Below are 15,183 nucleotides of genomic sequence, written 5' to 3' on the forward strand. Positions count from 1 at the left end.
ATGACTGTTGAATTTACATGTGAATAGACAGTATCTCTTCCTCTGAAGAACTGCTAGGGTATTTATATATATTTATATAGTGACAGCGTAAGGTTGGTCGTCAACATTGTTCCTGATGTTTACACGGGACTACAAAAGGGATTAAAGGTTTTGCATGAAATCTTTTCAAGAACCACAAAAGTGTATATGTTAATTGCTAGCAATAGTATTTTGATGTAGTGGATATTTAAGTATTTCCCCTTCCATGAACATTGAGCGAAGGTTTGACATTGTATTTGCTCAGGTGAGAGATATGACCCATGAGTATCTTGTTTTTATCTTTTGAATGATTTTTTTCCATCTTATATAGTTATACTGGTTTGACAACATTCGGGTCATATGCTGCATTGGGTTCGGCTTATCTTAGAATATACACGTATATCCTCTCTGAATTTTGAATACTATGGTACTGTTTGAATCCAGTAGTAAAAACATAACTTTTTATCTATTTAAAGATTAAAGATGCGCTGCAGAAAAACTCTTCAGAATACGGAGATAAATACCAACATTGTGACGTGACTAATTTCAGGTGAGTATGTTTATAAAACGGTTTGTACATGTATTTCATGAATTGGTTTGCTATGGGATAGGCTGCGGATGACGTCATGATACAGATTTTCAATGCGTTGTGATAACGGTGTTACTTCATAACAAATTCAGGATCCGTACTTGTATGATTGAAAGAGCTCTCATTGAATTTAGTTTCCACGTTTATAAGATGGCTATATTAAAAAAAACCTGTAAAACTGAGATCAAAAGTGAGCAGGTTTCAGTTTTATGATCTCAGTTTGAATAACACAGCATCAGAATTTGTTTTGATAAGGTATAATACGGCATAAACTGCTCTCGTCTAGGTTATATGGCATGAATTGGTGGAATATTAGCTTAAGGTAACTCCGCCATTATGTAACGTCATAGGCGTTTGCAGATTAAATGTGTGCATGGAAGAAACATATTTTTGTAAATTCTTTACTCACTGGGTACATTAAAAAAGGGTAAACTATGATGCTGAAAAAGTCTACACATTCTGATTAAAGATGCCAAGGGCAAATTCCCAGACCGGGATTTTCTCTGTTGTAGGTCTTTTTACAATGATTTCTCCGATATCCACCATTAATTTATATATATTTATAAAATGCAGTTTTTTTTTAAATTGTTGAAATTAAAATTTTATCATTTTTATTAGTTTCTATGCACTTTTATGATGCTGTTTAACGTAAATATGCACTTATTGATATTGACATATACTTTTGTTTATGAATGCCTGACATCTTATAAAAATGTGGCAAATACATATATTGTCTTTGATTATTTATCAAATAAACTACTTTGAACCCATAAAAGTGAGACGCCACTATCTAGAGGATGGAGTGACTCTAATTCAAAATTGTATATATCAAATAATATAATTAGATAATATCACTGGACACCGGACTATGAGACCTAGTTACAATCATTTTCAATCATTTTCACAGGAACGGAAGCATAGTGGTTCAATACAAGGTGTACTACGAGTTCACTACTACTATAATCATCGAGGAAACGGTCCAAAAAGATATCAACAGCTCCCTAACACCAATAAATTCCAGTCATACACAGTTGTCTAATTTTAAGGTCATAACAACGAGTTTGACTATCACGGTAAATGTTGAGACTTATGTAATAGATCCCATAACAACTAGTTCAACAACAACATCAACTACAGCACCAGCAACAGAAACCACAACCGACAGTTCCACAGGAACCACATCCGACAGTACCACATCGACTACAGCACCAGCAACAGAAACCACAACCGACAGTTCCACATCGACTACAGCACCAGCAACAGAAACCACAACCGACAGTTCCACAGAAACCACACCCGACAGTACCACATTGACTACAGCACCAGTAACAGTAACCACAACCGACAGTTCCACATCGACTACTGCACCAGCAACAGAAACCACAACCGACAGTTCCACATCGACTACAGCACCAGCAACAGAAACTACAACCGACAGTTCCACAGAAACCACACCCGACAGTACCACATCGACTACAGCACCAGTAACAGTAACCACAACCGACAGTTCCACATCGACTACTGCACCAGCAACAGAAACCACACCCGACAGTTCCACATCGACTACAGCACCAGCAACAGAAACCACAACCGACAGTTCCACAGAAACCACACCCGACAGTACCACATCGACTAGAGCACCAGTAACAGTAACCACAACCGACAGTTCCACAGAAACCACATCCGACAGTTCCACATCAACTACAGCACTAGTAACAGTAACCACAACAGACAGTTCCACATCGACTACAGCACCAGCAACAGAAACCACAACCGACAGTTCCACATCGACTACAGCACCAGTAACAGTATCCACAACCGACAGTTCCACATCGACATCACCAGTAACAGTATCCACAACCGACAGTTCCACATCGACGACATCACCAGTAACAGTATCCACAACCGACAGTTCCACATCGACTACAGCACCAGCAACAGTATCCACATCCGACAATTCCACATCGACGACATCACCAGTAACAGTATCCACAACCGACAGTTCCACATCGACTACAGCACTAGTAACAGAAACCACAACCGACAGTTCCACATCGACGACATCACCAGTAACAGTATCCACAACCGACAGTTCCACGTCGACAACAGCACCAGAAACCACAGCAACAGCTGAACCAGTGAAATATACAGCAGGTAAGGTATTCAGGAGATATACGTCAGGTCATCATACTGTGGATACATTACCCATGAAGTAACAAAGAAGAGTAGAACTACATGTATATTGAGAACCTTTTTAATATCTGGCCCCATAAAATATCAGAAAATGAAAATGATTGAAACGTTTGATAAATTTAATGGAATATATGTAAATAGATGACTGTCGAAAATACATGTATTTCGGAGACGATAACATTGTTTGTGAATGCATTTTCTATATAAAGTCAGGAATTGAAAAGAAAAAAAACAAAAAAACAAAACATTTACTCGAAAATGCAACAAATGTTCAAAATTTTCGTATTTTCCCATCTGGTAAATAACTGATTAGATACCATTGTCAGATATTTCATACATATCACGAATTTACACATTATGTTAGTAAACGTTTTTTAATCACGAATTCACTCTATGATTACTTCATTTTCGTGGCATCATTACTGACTAGTGACAACAGAATACGAACGAATGTTTACTGTGATGAAACAAGGTGGCCTCCCTAAGTTTCATATAGGAATTATAATACATGTAATTCTATCTCGAGTAGTAACTTAATAAAGGGACAGAAAACAGTCAGCATCGCTCTTTGCAAATTCCAATGAATAAAACAATCATTAAAGCTTTGAAATTGAATTAAATTGAATTGAATTAAATCAATTTCAGATGTCCATGTTTCCAGTATAGTTGCTACTGTTGGAGAACTCACGACATCAAAAGCGTGCATAGTCACTCCGCACGGAGAATGGCTTCAAATCAACGTATCAGTCGATTCGGGCGGGGTGTCGCACGTCATCGGGAAATTAGATTACAACCAATCTTTTGAAACTCCATCGTCCCTGGACAGATTTAATGCTAGTATCCGCATGAATGGTGATACAGTGGATGTGATGGTGACTCTGAATCTAACGGAACCAACAACCAAAATCTGCTCCTGGGACAACAGTTATAAAGTGTATTGCTCTGTGATTATGAACGACACTTTTCCGACTAAGGTGGTTGAGTTCAATGCAATTTCCGTGACAGGTAAGTGACTCTCAAATACAGAAGGGGAACATACCCAAACTTGATATCTTCATTCCACTGCCATGATAATAGATTGTAGTGGGTAAGACGGGCTTTATAGAAGAAAATGTTATCCCCTTATTTTTTGTTAATTTTAACTGTTTTTTTTTTTTTTATCATTGTTCCTAATAGAAACGATGTACTATGTATTAAATATTAGCATCGATAAACTGCTGGTCAATGAATACTAAATAATTGGATATGGCGCAAACATATTTGACGTATGTGGCATAGGTTAATCGAAACTCGATTATCTTATTGAACATAGATGATAACGGCAAACTAATAACTCAACGGGATGATTTAAGCTTCTCCATGATTGTCAACACCACATTTCTATGTAGCAATATTCCATTATCATTGTTTATGTATCTCAACTGATTCGATACGCAAGAGCTTGTTGTGTGTATGATAAGTTTTTAAATCGAGGCAAGCTAATGACAAACAAGTTGATGCTGTAGGATTGTCAGCAGTCTAGTTTAAAGTCAGCATTTCACAAATTGTATTTGCCAATACAACCTGTCATTGGGTCAAATGCTGTGTGAGGTGTTCCAAACCAATTATTAGACCGTTCTTTACACACTGATTTGAATACGGATTACAAAATATAGGGTTCCCGGCGGGTAAGGCCGGTGGACATGGGATGCTTACTTCTCCTTGGCACCTGATTCCACCTCTGGTATATCCAGAGGCCCGTGTTTGCCCAACTCTTAATTTTGTATTCCTTGTAGGAGTTACATGTATGAGATTGATCACGGTTTGTTATATTCACTTTTTCGTTTTTCACACAAGCACACACTGGTGTGATCATCCAGTATTGGCATCTGGTATGCCTAAAACATTTTTAGAATGTTAAAGGTATAGCAAATGAATGAATGTCATACCACTAAGGTCAAGGTTATGGGTAATTTTTGCTTGTCAAAATTACAAGCATATTGTGATCAATCACATAACATTATAATGTTTATTCTGATATTGATTCCATTGCGGATGAGAGGACTCTATTTTAGCTTTACATGATACATAAAACACAACTGACAATATTCAGAATTGTTTGTACTTCCAGCTCCTATGGCAGAAGTAAGCATCGACTCTAAGGTACATTACAATGAAGGTGATCAGATGACCTTCAATTGTACAACGAAAGGGGATCCAAATTATAGTTACTTTGATGTTCAATTAATCAAAGATTCCAACATTTTTTACAACAATTCCGGTGGAGACTTTGGGACTGGAACTAACTCCGACTGTTCCATTGATTTCAACTGGGTTGGTGGTCACTTTCTTCCGCCGCTGACTTCCAATCAAACCGGCGTCATAGTCCGCTGTGTTGTAAGAAACACTGTACTGAATAAGACTAAGACAGCTGAAAAGACGCTGAATGTGTCATCGTCAGCTACAATTACAACACCAGTATCAGAAACGACAACCGACAGTACCACATCGACTACATCACTAGTAATAGTATCCACAACCGACAGTTCCACATCGACTACAGCATCAGTAATAGTATCCACAACCGACAGTTCCACATCGACTACATCACTAGTAATAGTATCCACAACCGACAGTTCTACATCGACTACATCACCAGAAACCACAACCGACAGTTCCACATCGACTACAGCACCAGCAACAGAAACGACAACCGACAGTTCCACATCGACTACAGCATCAGTAACAGAAACCACAACCGACAGTTCCACATCGACTACAGCACCAGCAACAGTATCCACAACCGACAGTTCCACATCGACTACAGCACCAGTAACCACAACCGACAGTTCTACATCGACTACAGCATCAGTAATAGTATCCACAACCGACAGTTCCACATGGACCACAGAACCAGCAACAGTATCCACAACCGACAGTTCCACATCGACAACAGCACCAGCAACCACAACAACAGCTAAACCAGTGAACTATACAGCAGGTAAGGTATTCAGGAGATATACGTCGGGTCATCATACTGTGGACACATCACCCATGAAGTAACAAAGGAGTGTATAACTACATATATATTGAGAACCTTTTTAATATCCGGCCCCATAAAATATCAGAAAATTAAAATGATTCAAACGTCTGATTAACTTAATGGAATATACGTAAATAGATGACAGTCGAAAATACATGTATTTCGGTGACGATAACATTGTTTGTGAATGCATTTTCTATTTAACGTCAGGAAATGAAAAAAATAACATTTACTTACAAATGCAAAAAATGTTCAAATTTTTTTAAAAAATTTTGCAGCAGGAAAATAAACGATTAGATACTGTTGTCAGATATTTCATACATATCATGAATTTACACATTATGTTAGTAATGTAAAACTTATACGGTACCAATTTTGATGCACCAGATGCGCATTTCGACAAATAATGTCTCTTCAGTGATGCTCAAGCCGAACTTTTGAAATTCGAAATGACAAAAAACTTGTAAGAGCTAAAAGGAAAACTAGAGTGCAACCCCCCCCCCCCCAAACTGGAGCCAAATACGTCCAAGGATCAGAGCTATGCATGAGGGAGATATCCTTAATTGTGAAATGAATTTCTAAATTTTAACACTGCAATTAAATATTATACATCCGTATTTTCAAGCTAGTAACGAAGTACTTAGCTACTGGGCTTTAGAGACCCTCGGGGACTAACAGTCCACCAGCTGAGGCCTCCACCCAAGGCTCATAATGTGAAACTTATACGGTACCAATTTTGATGCACCAGATGCGCATTTCGACAAATAATGTCTCTTCAGTGATGCTCAAGCCGAAATTTCGGAAATTCTAAATGACAAAAAACTTGTAAGAGCTAAAAGGATAACTAGAGTGCCAAAAAAAACCCCCAAAAAACTGGAGCCAAATTCGTCCAAGGATCAGAGCTATGCATGAGGGAGATATCCTTAATTTTGAAATGTAAACGTTTTCTAATCACGAATTCACTCTATGTTTACTTCATTTTCGTGGCATCATTACTGACTAGTGACAACAGAATACGAACGAATGTTTACTGTGATGAAACAAGGCGGCATCCCTAAGTTTCATATAGGAATTATAATACATGTAATTCTATCTCGAATAGTAACTTAAGAAAGGGACAGAAAACAGTCATCATCGCTCTTTGCAAATTCCAATGAATAAAACAATCATTAAAGCTTTGAAATTGAATTAAATCGAATTGAATTAAATCAATTTCAGATGTCCATGTTTCCAGTATAGTTGCTACTGTTGGAGAACTCACGACATCAAAAGCGTGCATAGTCACTCCGCACGGAGAATGGCTTCAAATCAACGTATCAGTCGATTCGGGCGGGGTGTCGCACGTCATCGGGAAATTAGATTACAACCAATCTTTTGAAACCCCATCGTCCCTGGACAGATTTAATGCTAGTATCCGCATGAATGGTGATACAGTGGATGTGATGGTGACTCTGAATCTAACGGAACCAACAACCAAAATCTGCTCCTGGAACAACGATTATAAAGTGTATTGCTCTGTGATTATGAACAACACTTTTCCGACTAAGGTGGTTGATTTCAATCCAATTTCCGTGACAGGTAAGTGACTCTCAAATACAGAAGGGAAACATACCCAAACTTGATATCTTCATTCCACTGCCATGATAATAGATTGTAGTGGGCAAGTCGGGCTTTATAGAAGAAAATGTTATCTCCTCATTTTTTGTTAATTTTAACTTTTTATTTTTAATCATTGTTCCTAATGGAAACGATGTACTATGTATTAAATATTACCCTCGATAAATTGCTGGTTAATGAATGCTAAACAACTAGTATGTGACATAGGTCAATCGAAAATCGATTGTTTTATTGAACATAGATGAGAACGACAAACTAATAACTCAACGGGATGATTTAAGCTTCTCCATCGTCAACTCCACTTATTTATGCAGCAATATTCCATTATCACCTGCATATGGTGTTTATGTCTCTCATCTGATTGGATATGAAAGAGCTTGTGTGTATGATAAGTTTTTGAATCGAGGCAAGCTAATGACAAACACGTTGATGCTGTAGGAGTATCAGCAGTCTAGTTGAATGTCAGCATTTTACAAATTGTATGGTCTTTACAAGGATCTAAGTTTCCAATACAACCTGTCATTGGGTCAAATGCAGTGTGACCTGTTCCAAACCAATTATTAGGCCGTTCTTTACACACTGATTTTGACTACGGATTACAAAATATAGGGTTCACGGCGGGTATGACCGATCGACATGAAATACTTACTTCTCCTTGTCACCCGATCCCACCTCTGGTATATCCAGAGGTCCGTGTTTGCCCAACTCTTGATTTTGTATTCCTTGTAGGAGTTACATGTATGAGATTGATCACGGTTTGTTATATTCACTTTTTCGTTTTTCACACAAGCACACACTGGTGTGATCATCCAGTATTGGCATCTGGTATGCCTAAAACATTTTTAGAATGTTAAAGGTATAGCAAATGAATGAATGTCATACCACTAAGGTCAAGGTTATGGGTAATTTTTGCTTGTCAAAATTACAAGCATATTGTGATCAATCACATAACATTATAATGTTTATTCTGATATTGATTCCATTGCGGATGAGAGGACTCTATTTTAGCTTTACATGATACATAAAACACAACTGACAATATTCAGAATTGTTTGTACTTCCAGCTCCTATGGCAGAAGTAAGCATCGACTCTAAGGTACATTACAATGAAGGTGATCAGATGACCTTCAATTGTACAACGAAAGGGGATCCAAATTATAGTTACTTTGATGTTCAATTAATCAAAGATTCCAACATTTTTTACAACAATTCCGGTGGAGACTTTGGGACTGGAACTAACTCCGACTGTTCCATTGATTTCAACTGGGTTGGTGGTCACTTTCTTCCGCCGCTGACTTCCAATCAAACCGGCGTCATAGTCCGCTGTGTTGTAAGAAACACTGTACTGAATAAGACTAAGACAGCTGAAAAGACGCTGAATGTGTCATCGTCAGCTACAATTACAACACCAGTATCAGAAACGACAACCGACAGTACCACATCGACTACATCACTAGTAATAGTATCCACAACCGACAGTTCCACATCGACTACAGCATCAGTAATAGTATCCACAACCGACAGTTCCACATCGACTACATCACTAGTAATAGTATCCACAACCGACAGTTCTACATCGACTACATCACCAGAAACCACAACCGACAGTTCCACATCGACTACAGCACCAGCAACAGAAACGACAACCGACAGTTCCACATCGACTACAGCATCAGTAACAGAAACCACAACCGACAGTTCCACATCGACTACAGCACCAGCAACAGTATCCACAACCGACAGTTCCACATCGACTACAGCACCAGTAACCACAACCGACAGTTCTACATCGACTACAGCATCAGTAATAGTATCCACAACCGACAGTTCCACATGGACTACAGAACCAGCAACAGTATCCACAACCGACAGTTCCACATCGACAACAGCACCAGCAACCACAACAACAGCTAAACCAGTGAACTATACAGCAGGTAAGGTATTCAGGAGATATACGTCGGGTCATCATACTGTGGACACATCACCCATGAAGTAACAAAGGAGTGTATAACTACATATATATTGAGAACCTTTTTAATATCCGGCCCCATAAAATATCAGAAAATTAAAATGATTCAAACGTCTGATTAACTTAATGGAATATACGTAAATAGATGACAGTCGAAAATACATGTATTTCGGTGACGATAACATTGTTTGTGAATGCATTTTCTATTTAACGTCAGGAAATGAAAAAAATAACATTTACTTACAAATGCAAAAAATGTTCATTTTTTTTTAAAAAATTTTGCAGCAGGAAAATAAACGATTATATACTGTTGTCAGATATTTCATACATATCATGAATTTACACATTATGTTAGTAATGTAAAACTTTTACGGTACCAATTTTGATGCACCAGATGCGCATTTCGACAAATAATGTCTCTTCAGTGATGCTCAAGCCGAACTTTTGAAATTCGAAATGACAAAAAACTTGTAAGAGCTAAAAGGAAAACTAGAGTGCAACCCCCCCCCCCCCAAACTGGAGCCAAATACGTCCAAGGATCAGAGCTATGCATGAGGGAGATATCCTTAATTGTGAAATGAATTTCTAAATTTTAACACTGCAATTAAATATTATACATCCGTATTTTCAAGCTAGTAACGAAGTACTTAGCTACTGGGCTTTAGAGACCCTCGGGGACTAACAGTCCACCAGCTGAGGCCTCCACCCAAGGCTCATAATGTGAAACTTATACGGTACCAATTTTGATGCACCAGATGCGCATTTCGACAAATAATGTCTCTTCAGTGATGCTCAAGCCGAAATTTCGGAAATTCTAAATGACAAAAAACTTGTAAGAGCTAAAAGGATAACTAGAGTGCCAAAAAAAACCCCAAAAAAACTGGAGCCAAATTCGTCCAAGGATCAGAGCTATGCATGAGGGAGATATCCTTAATTTTGAAATGTAAACGTTTTCTAATCACGAATTCACTCTATGTTTACTTCATTTTCGTGGCATCATTACTGACTAGTGACAACAGAATACGAACGAATGTTTACTGTGATGAAACAAGGTGGCATCCCTAAGTTTCATATAGGAATTATAATACATGTAATTCTATCTCGAATAGTAACTTAAGAAAGGGACAGAAAACAGTCATCATCGCTCTTTGCAAATTCCAATGAATAAAACAATCATTAAAGCTTTGAAATTGAATTAAATCGAATTGAATTAAATCAATTTCAGATGTCCATGTTTCCAGTATAGTTGCTACTGTTGGAGAACTCACGACATCAAAAGCGTGCATAGTCACTCCGCACGGAGAATGGCTTCAAATCAACGTATCAGTCGATTCGGGCGGGGTGTCGCACGTCATCGGGAAATTAGATTACAACCAATCTTTTGAAACCCCATCGTCCCTGGACAGATTTAATGCTAGTATCCGCATGAATGGTGATACAGTGGATGTGATGGTGACTCTGAATCTAACGGAACCAACAACCAAAATCTGCTCCTGGAACAACGATTATAAAGTGTATTGCTCTGTGATTATGAACAACACTTTTCCGACTAAGGTGGTTGATTTCAATCCAATTTCCGTGACAGGTAAGTGACTCTCAAATACAGAAGGGAAACATACCCAAACTTGATATCTTCATTCCACTGCCATGATAATAGATTGTAGTGGGCAAGTCGGGCTTTATAGAAGAAAATGTTATCTTCTCATTTTTTGTTAATTTTAACTTTTTATTTTTAATCATTGTTCCTAATGGAAACGATGTACTATGTATTAAATATTACCCTCGATAAATTGCTGGTTGATGAATGCTAAACAACTAGTATGTGACATAGGTCAATCGAAAATCGATTGTTTTATTGAACATAGATGAGAACGACAACTAATAACTCAACGGGATGATTTAAGCTTCTCCATCGTCAACTCCACTTATTTATGCAGCAATATTCCATTATCACCTGCATATGGTGTTTATGTCTCTCATCTGATTGGATATGAAAGAGCTTGTGTGTATGATAAGTTTTTGAATCGAGGCAAGCTAATGACAAACACGTTGATGCTGTAGGAGTATCAGCAGTCTAGTTGAATGTCAGCATTTTACAAATTGTATGGTCTTTACAAGGATCTAAGTTTCCAATACAACCTGTCATTGGGTCAAATGCAGTGTGACCTGTTCCAAACCAATTATTAGGCCGTTCTTTACACACTGATTTTGACTACGGATTACAAAATATAGGGTTCACGGCGGGTATGACCGATCGACATGGAATACTTACTTCTCCTTGTCACCCGATCCCACCTCTGGTATATCCAGAGGTCCGTGTTTGCCCAACTCTTGATTTTGTATTCCTTGTAGGAGTTACATGTATGAGATTGATCACGGTTTGTTATATTCACTTTTTCGTTTTTCACACAAGCACACACTGGTGTGATCATCCAGTAATGGCACCTGGTATGCCTAAAACATTTTTAGACTGTTAAAAGTATAGCAAATTGAACGAATGTCAGACCACTAAGGTCAAGGTTATGGGTAAATTTTGCTTTTTTGCTTATCAAAATTACAAGCCTATTGTGATTAATCATATAACATGATAATGTTTATTCTGAGATTGATTCCATTGCGGATGAGAGGACTCTATTTTAGCTTTATATAATACCTAAAACACAACTTTCAATATTCAGAATTGTTTGTACTTCCAGCTCCTATGTCAGAAGTAAGCATCGACTCTAAGGTACATTACAACGAAGGTGATCTGATGACCTTCAATTGTACAACGAAAGTGGATCCAGATTATAGTGACTTTTATGCTGAATTAATCAAAGATTCCAACACTCTTTTCACAATTCCCGGTCCAGATTTTGGGACTGGAACTAACTCCGACTGTTCCATTGATTTCAACTGGGTTGGTGGTCCCCCTCTTCCGCTGACTCCCAATCAAAACGGCGTCATAGTCCGCTGTGTTGTACGAAACACTGTGCTGAATAAGACTAAGATTGCTGAAAAGACGCTGAATGTATCATCTGCTGGTATGTATATTAAACAATGGAGTGAGCTAATACGATCAAATGTCCCAATTTCTAGTAACGTTAGATGAAGCATTTGTTCCCTAGTAAAATATGAGAAAATGCACTTTGCACGTATTTCGGAAGATATATGAAAAAGCGGGGTATCCTATCACAACATGGCGTATCATAATATAAAAGACCCACAGGAGTTTTCGAAATGAGAAACACAGGGGATTTTCATCTAGTAACTTTGATTTAAACTTGAACATTTGTAGGAATCAAGATGTTTGCGTACGATAGCATTCAGCACGTCTATTTGAAATCAAATATGTACATAGCACATAACAAAAACTACAGGGAACTTACTTTCCTTCTTGAGATTCAACATGAAATACATGTAGTTTTTCATTTCTGAAAGTTTGATAAACCTGAATAAGAATTACAGCTTATGATTTAGTATTGTATTCAAAGATTTTCGAAATTTCCATTTCAGTGCCTTAATGTATCGAGTACAATATCGATCACTGTTCGTTATCTTCACCTTTCATTAACACCACTAGGAACTAAAGTTTGCATATTAGGTGCCTGTCTGGCATTTTGATACTCTTTTTGAAACAATTCCCAATATCCATTTCAGTGACCCTCACCTCTCATACTTGACTTTGAGAAATAATATGAATCAAGGACGTCATATAAGTAATACTTTCTGCGAGTTTTAAGGCATTCGAAAAGAGATTTGTCTTAAATTTTGAATGCAGGGCTGAACAAACTAATCAAGAAAGGTCTTATTAATGAACGAATGAACAAACATACCATCGTAGAAACGACCCACATAACTGTTGTATTGATTGATTGAATATTGTTTTACGTCCCTCTCAAGAATATTTCACTCATATGGAGACGTCACTAATGCCAGTGAAGGGCTGCAAAATTTAGGCCTATGCTCGGCGCTTATGGCCTTTGATCAGGGAGGGATCTTTATCGTGCCACACCTACTGTGAAACGGGACCTCGGTTTTTATGGTCTCAGGCGAAGGACCACCCCATTTAGTCGCCTCTTACGACAAGCAAGGGGTACTGAGGATCTATTCTAACCCGGATCCCCACGGGAGAGCACCTGTTTCAAAAAGATGAAAATAATATATACATTTCAAAAATAAAATAACGATATGTACATGAATGTGTGTATAAAATAAAAATATACATTACTTTATTTCAGGTGTTGCATTTTTTGAATATAGCAAATCAAACCTGACAAAAAGTTTCCAAGAAATAGAATGCATAGCCCGCAGTGCATCATCAATTTTTCAGGAAATCATTTTATCTAAAGATGGTGCCGAAATTGCTGTTATGAATAGTTCAGGAACGGCCTCAATGCTCATAACTAATGCGAGATACTCTGCAACAACACAATCGTTTAGTGGCGATGAACGACTGATCTTGAGAATATCCAGTGTGGAGTGCGAAGATCAAGGAATGTTTGGTTGCAAAATGTCGACAAAGAACAATTCTATAATAACCGCTCCCAATATGACGTTTATTGTGGAAGGTAATTAATTTAACGTTTACTTATTTGCCTACATTATGTATTTGTATTCAGCAATTTGTGAATTTTTGATATTTTCAAACGCGAAATTGTCAATTCAGTTTCGCTGTATCTATGCGTAGTCAGGCACTTCAACGTACTGTAAACGTATCATATTTGGCGGAAATCGTTTTTAGCTCACCTGAACCGAAGGTTCAAGTGAGCTATTCTGATCACATTTTGTCCGGCGTCCGTTTGTCTGTAAACTTTTCACATTTTCGACTTCTTCTCCAGAACCACTGGGCCAATTTCAACCTAACTTGGCCAAAAGCATCCTTGGGTGAAGGGCTTTCAAGTTTGTTCAAATGAAGGGCCATGTCCCTTTCAAAGGGGAGATAATCACAAAAATGCAAAAATAGGGTGGGGTCATTTAAAAATCTTCTTTTCAATAACCACTGGGCCAGAATAGCTGAAATTTACCTGAAAGCTTCCTGACATATTACAGATTCAAGTTTGTTCAAATCATGGCCCCCGGTGGTAGGATGGGGCCCCAAGGGGGGATCAAAGTTTTGCACACAAATATATAGGGAAAAACTTTAAAAATCTTCTTCTCAAGAACCACTAAGCCAGAAAAGCTGAGATTTACATGAAAGCTTCCTGACATAATGCAGATTCAAGTTTGTTCAAATCATGGGCCCCTGGGGTTGGATGAGGCCACAATAGGGGATCAAAGTTTTACATACAAATATATAGGAAAAATCTTTAAAAATCTTCTTCTCAAGAACCACTAAGCCAGAATAGCTGATTTTTACATGAAAACATTCTGACATAGTGCAGATTCAAGGTTGTTCAAATCATGGCCCCCAGGGATAAGATGGGGCCCCAAGGGGGGGGATCAAAGTTTTACACACAAATATATAGGGAAAAACTTTAAAAATCTTCTTCTCAAGAACCACTGGGCCAGAATAGCTGAAATTTACCTGAAAGCTTCCTGACATATTACAGATTCAAGTTTGTTCAAATCATGGCCCCCGGTGGTAGGATGGGGCCACAAGGGGGGATCAAAATTTTGCACACAAATATATAGGGAAAAACTTTAAAAATCTTCTTCTCAAGAACCACTAAGCCAGAAAAGCTGAGATTTACATGAAAGCTTCCTGACATAATGCAGATTCAAGTTTGTTCAAATCATGGGCCCCTGGGGTTGGATGAGGCCACAATAGGGGATCAAAGTTTTACATACAAATAT

At 38.0% G+C, this 15,183-nt stretch overlaps 1 protein-coding gene across 1 annotated transcript in view; it reads left to right on the top strand.

Moving 5' to 3' along the window:
• Positions 1–15,183, top strand: part of LOC130050302 (serine-rich adhesin for platelets-like) — a 42,034-nt gene that overhangs the window by 11,218 nt on the left and 15,633 nt on the right. Inside the window, exons 5-13 of the mRNA XM_056149982.1 lie at positions 495–568; positions 1,515–2,761; positions 3,446–3,805; positions 4,911–5,780; positions 7,041–7,400; positions 8,504–9,373; positions 10,634–10,993; positions 12,105–12,431; positions 13,629–13,958. Coding sequence (XP_056005957.1) covers positions 495–568; positions 1,515–2,761; positions 3,446–3,805; positions 4,911–5,780; positions 7,041–7,400; positions 8,504–9,373; positions 10,634–10,993; positions 12,105–12,431; positions 13,629–13,958 — 4,798 coding nt within the window. The remainder of the gene's footprint in view (positions 1–494; positions 569–1,514; positions 2,762–3,445; positions 3,806–4,910; positions 5,781–7,040; positions 7,401–8,503; positions 9,374–10,633; positions 10,994–12,104; positions 12,432–13,628; positions 13,959–15,183) is intronic.

Source organism: Ostrea edulis, chromosome 9 (assembly GCF_947568905.1).
Source record: "Ostrea edulis chromosome 9, xbOstEdul1.1, whole genome shotgun sequence".
Taxonomy (NCBI): domain Eukaryota; kingdom Metazoa; phylum Mollusca; class Bivalvia; order Ostreida; family Ostreidae; genus Ostrea; species Ostrea edulis.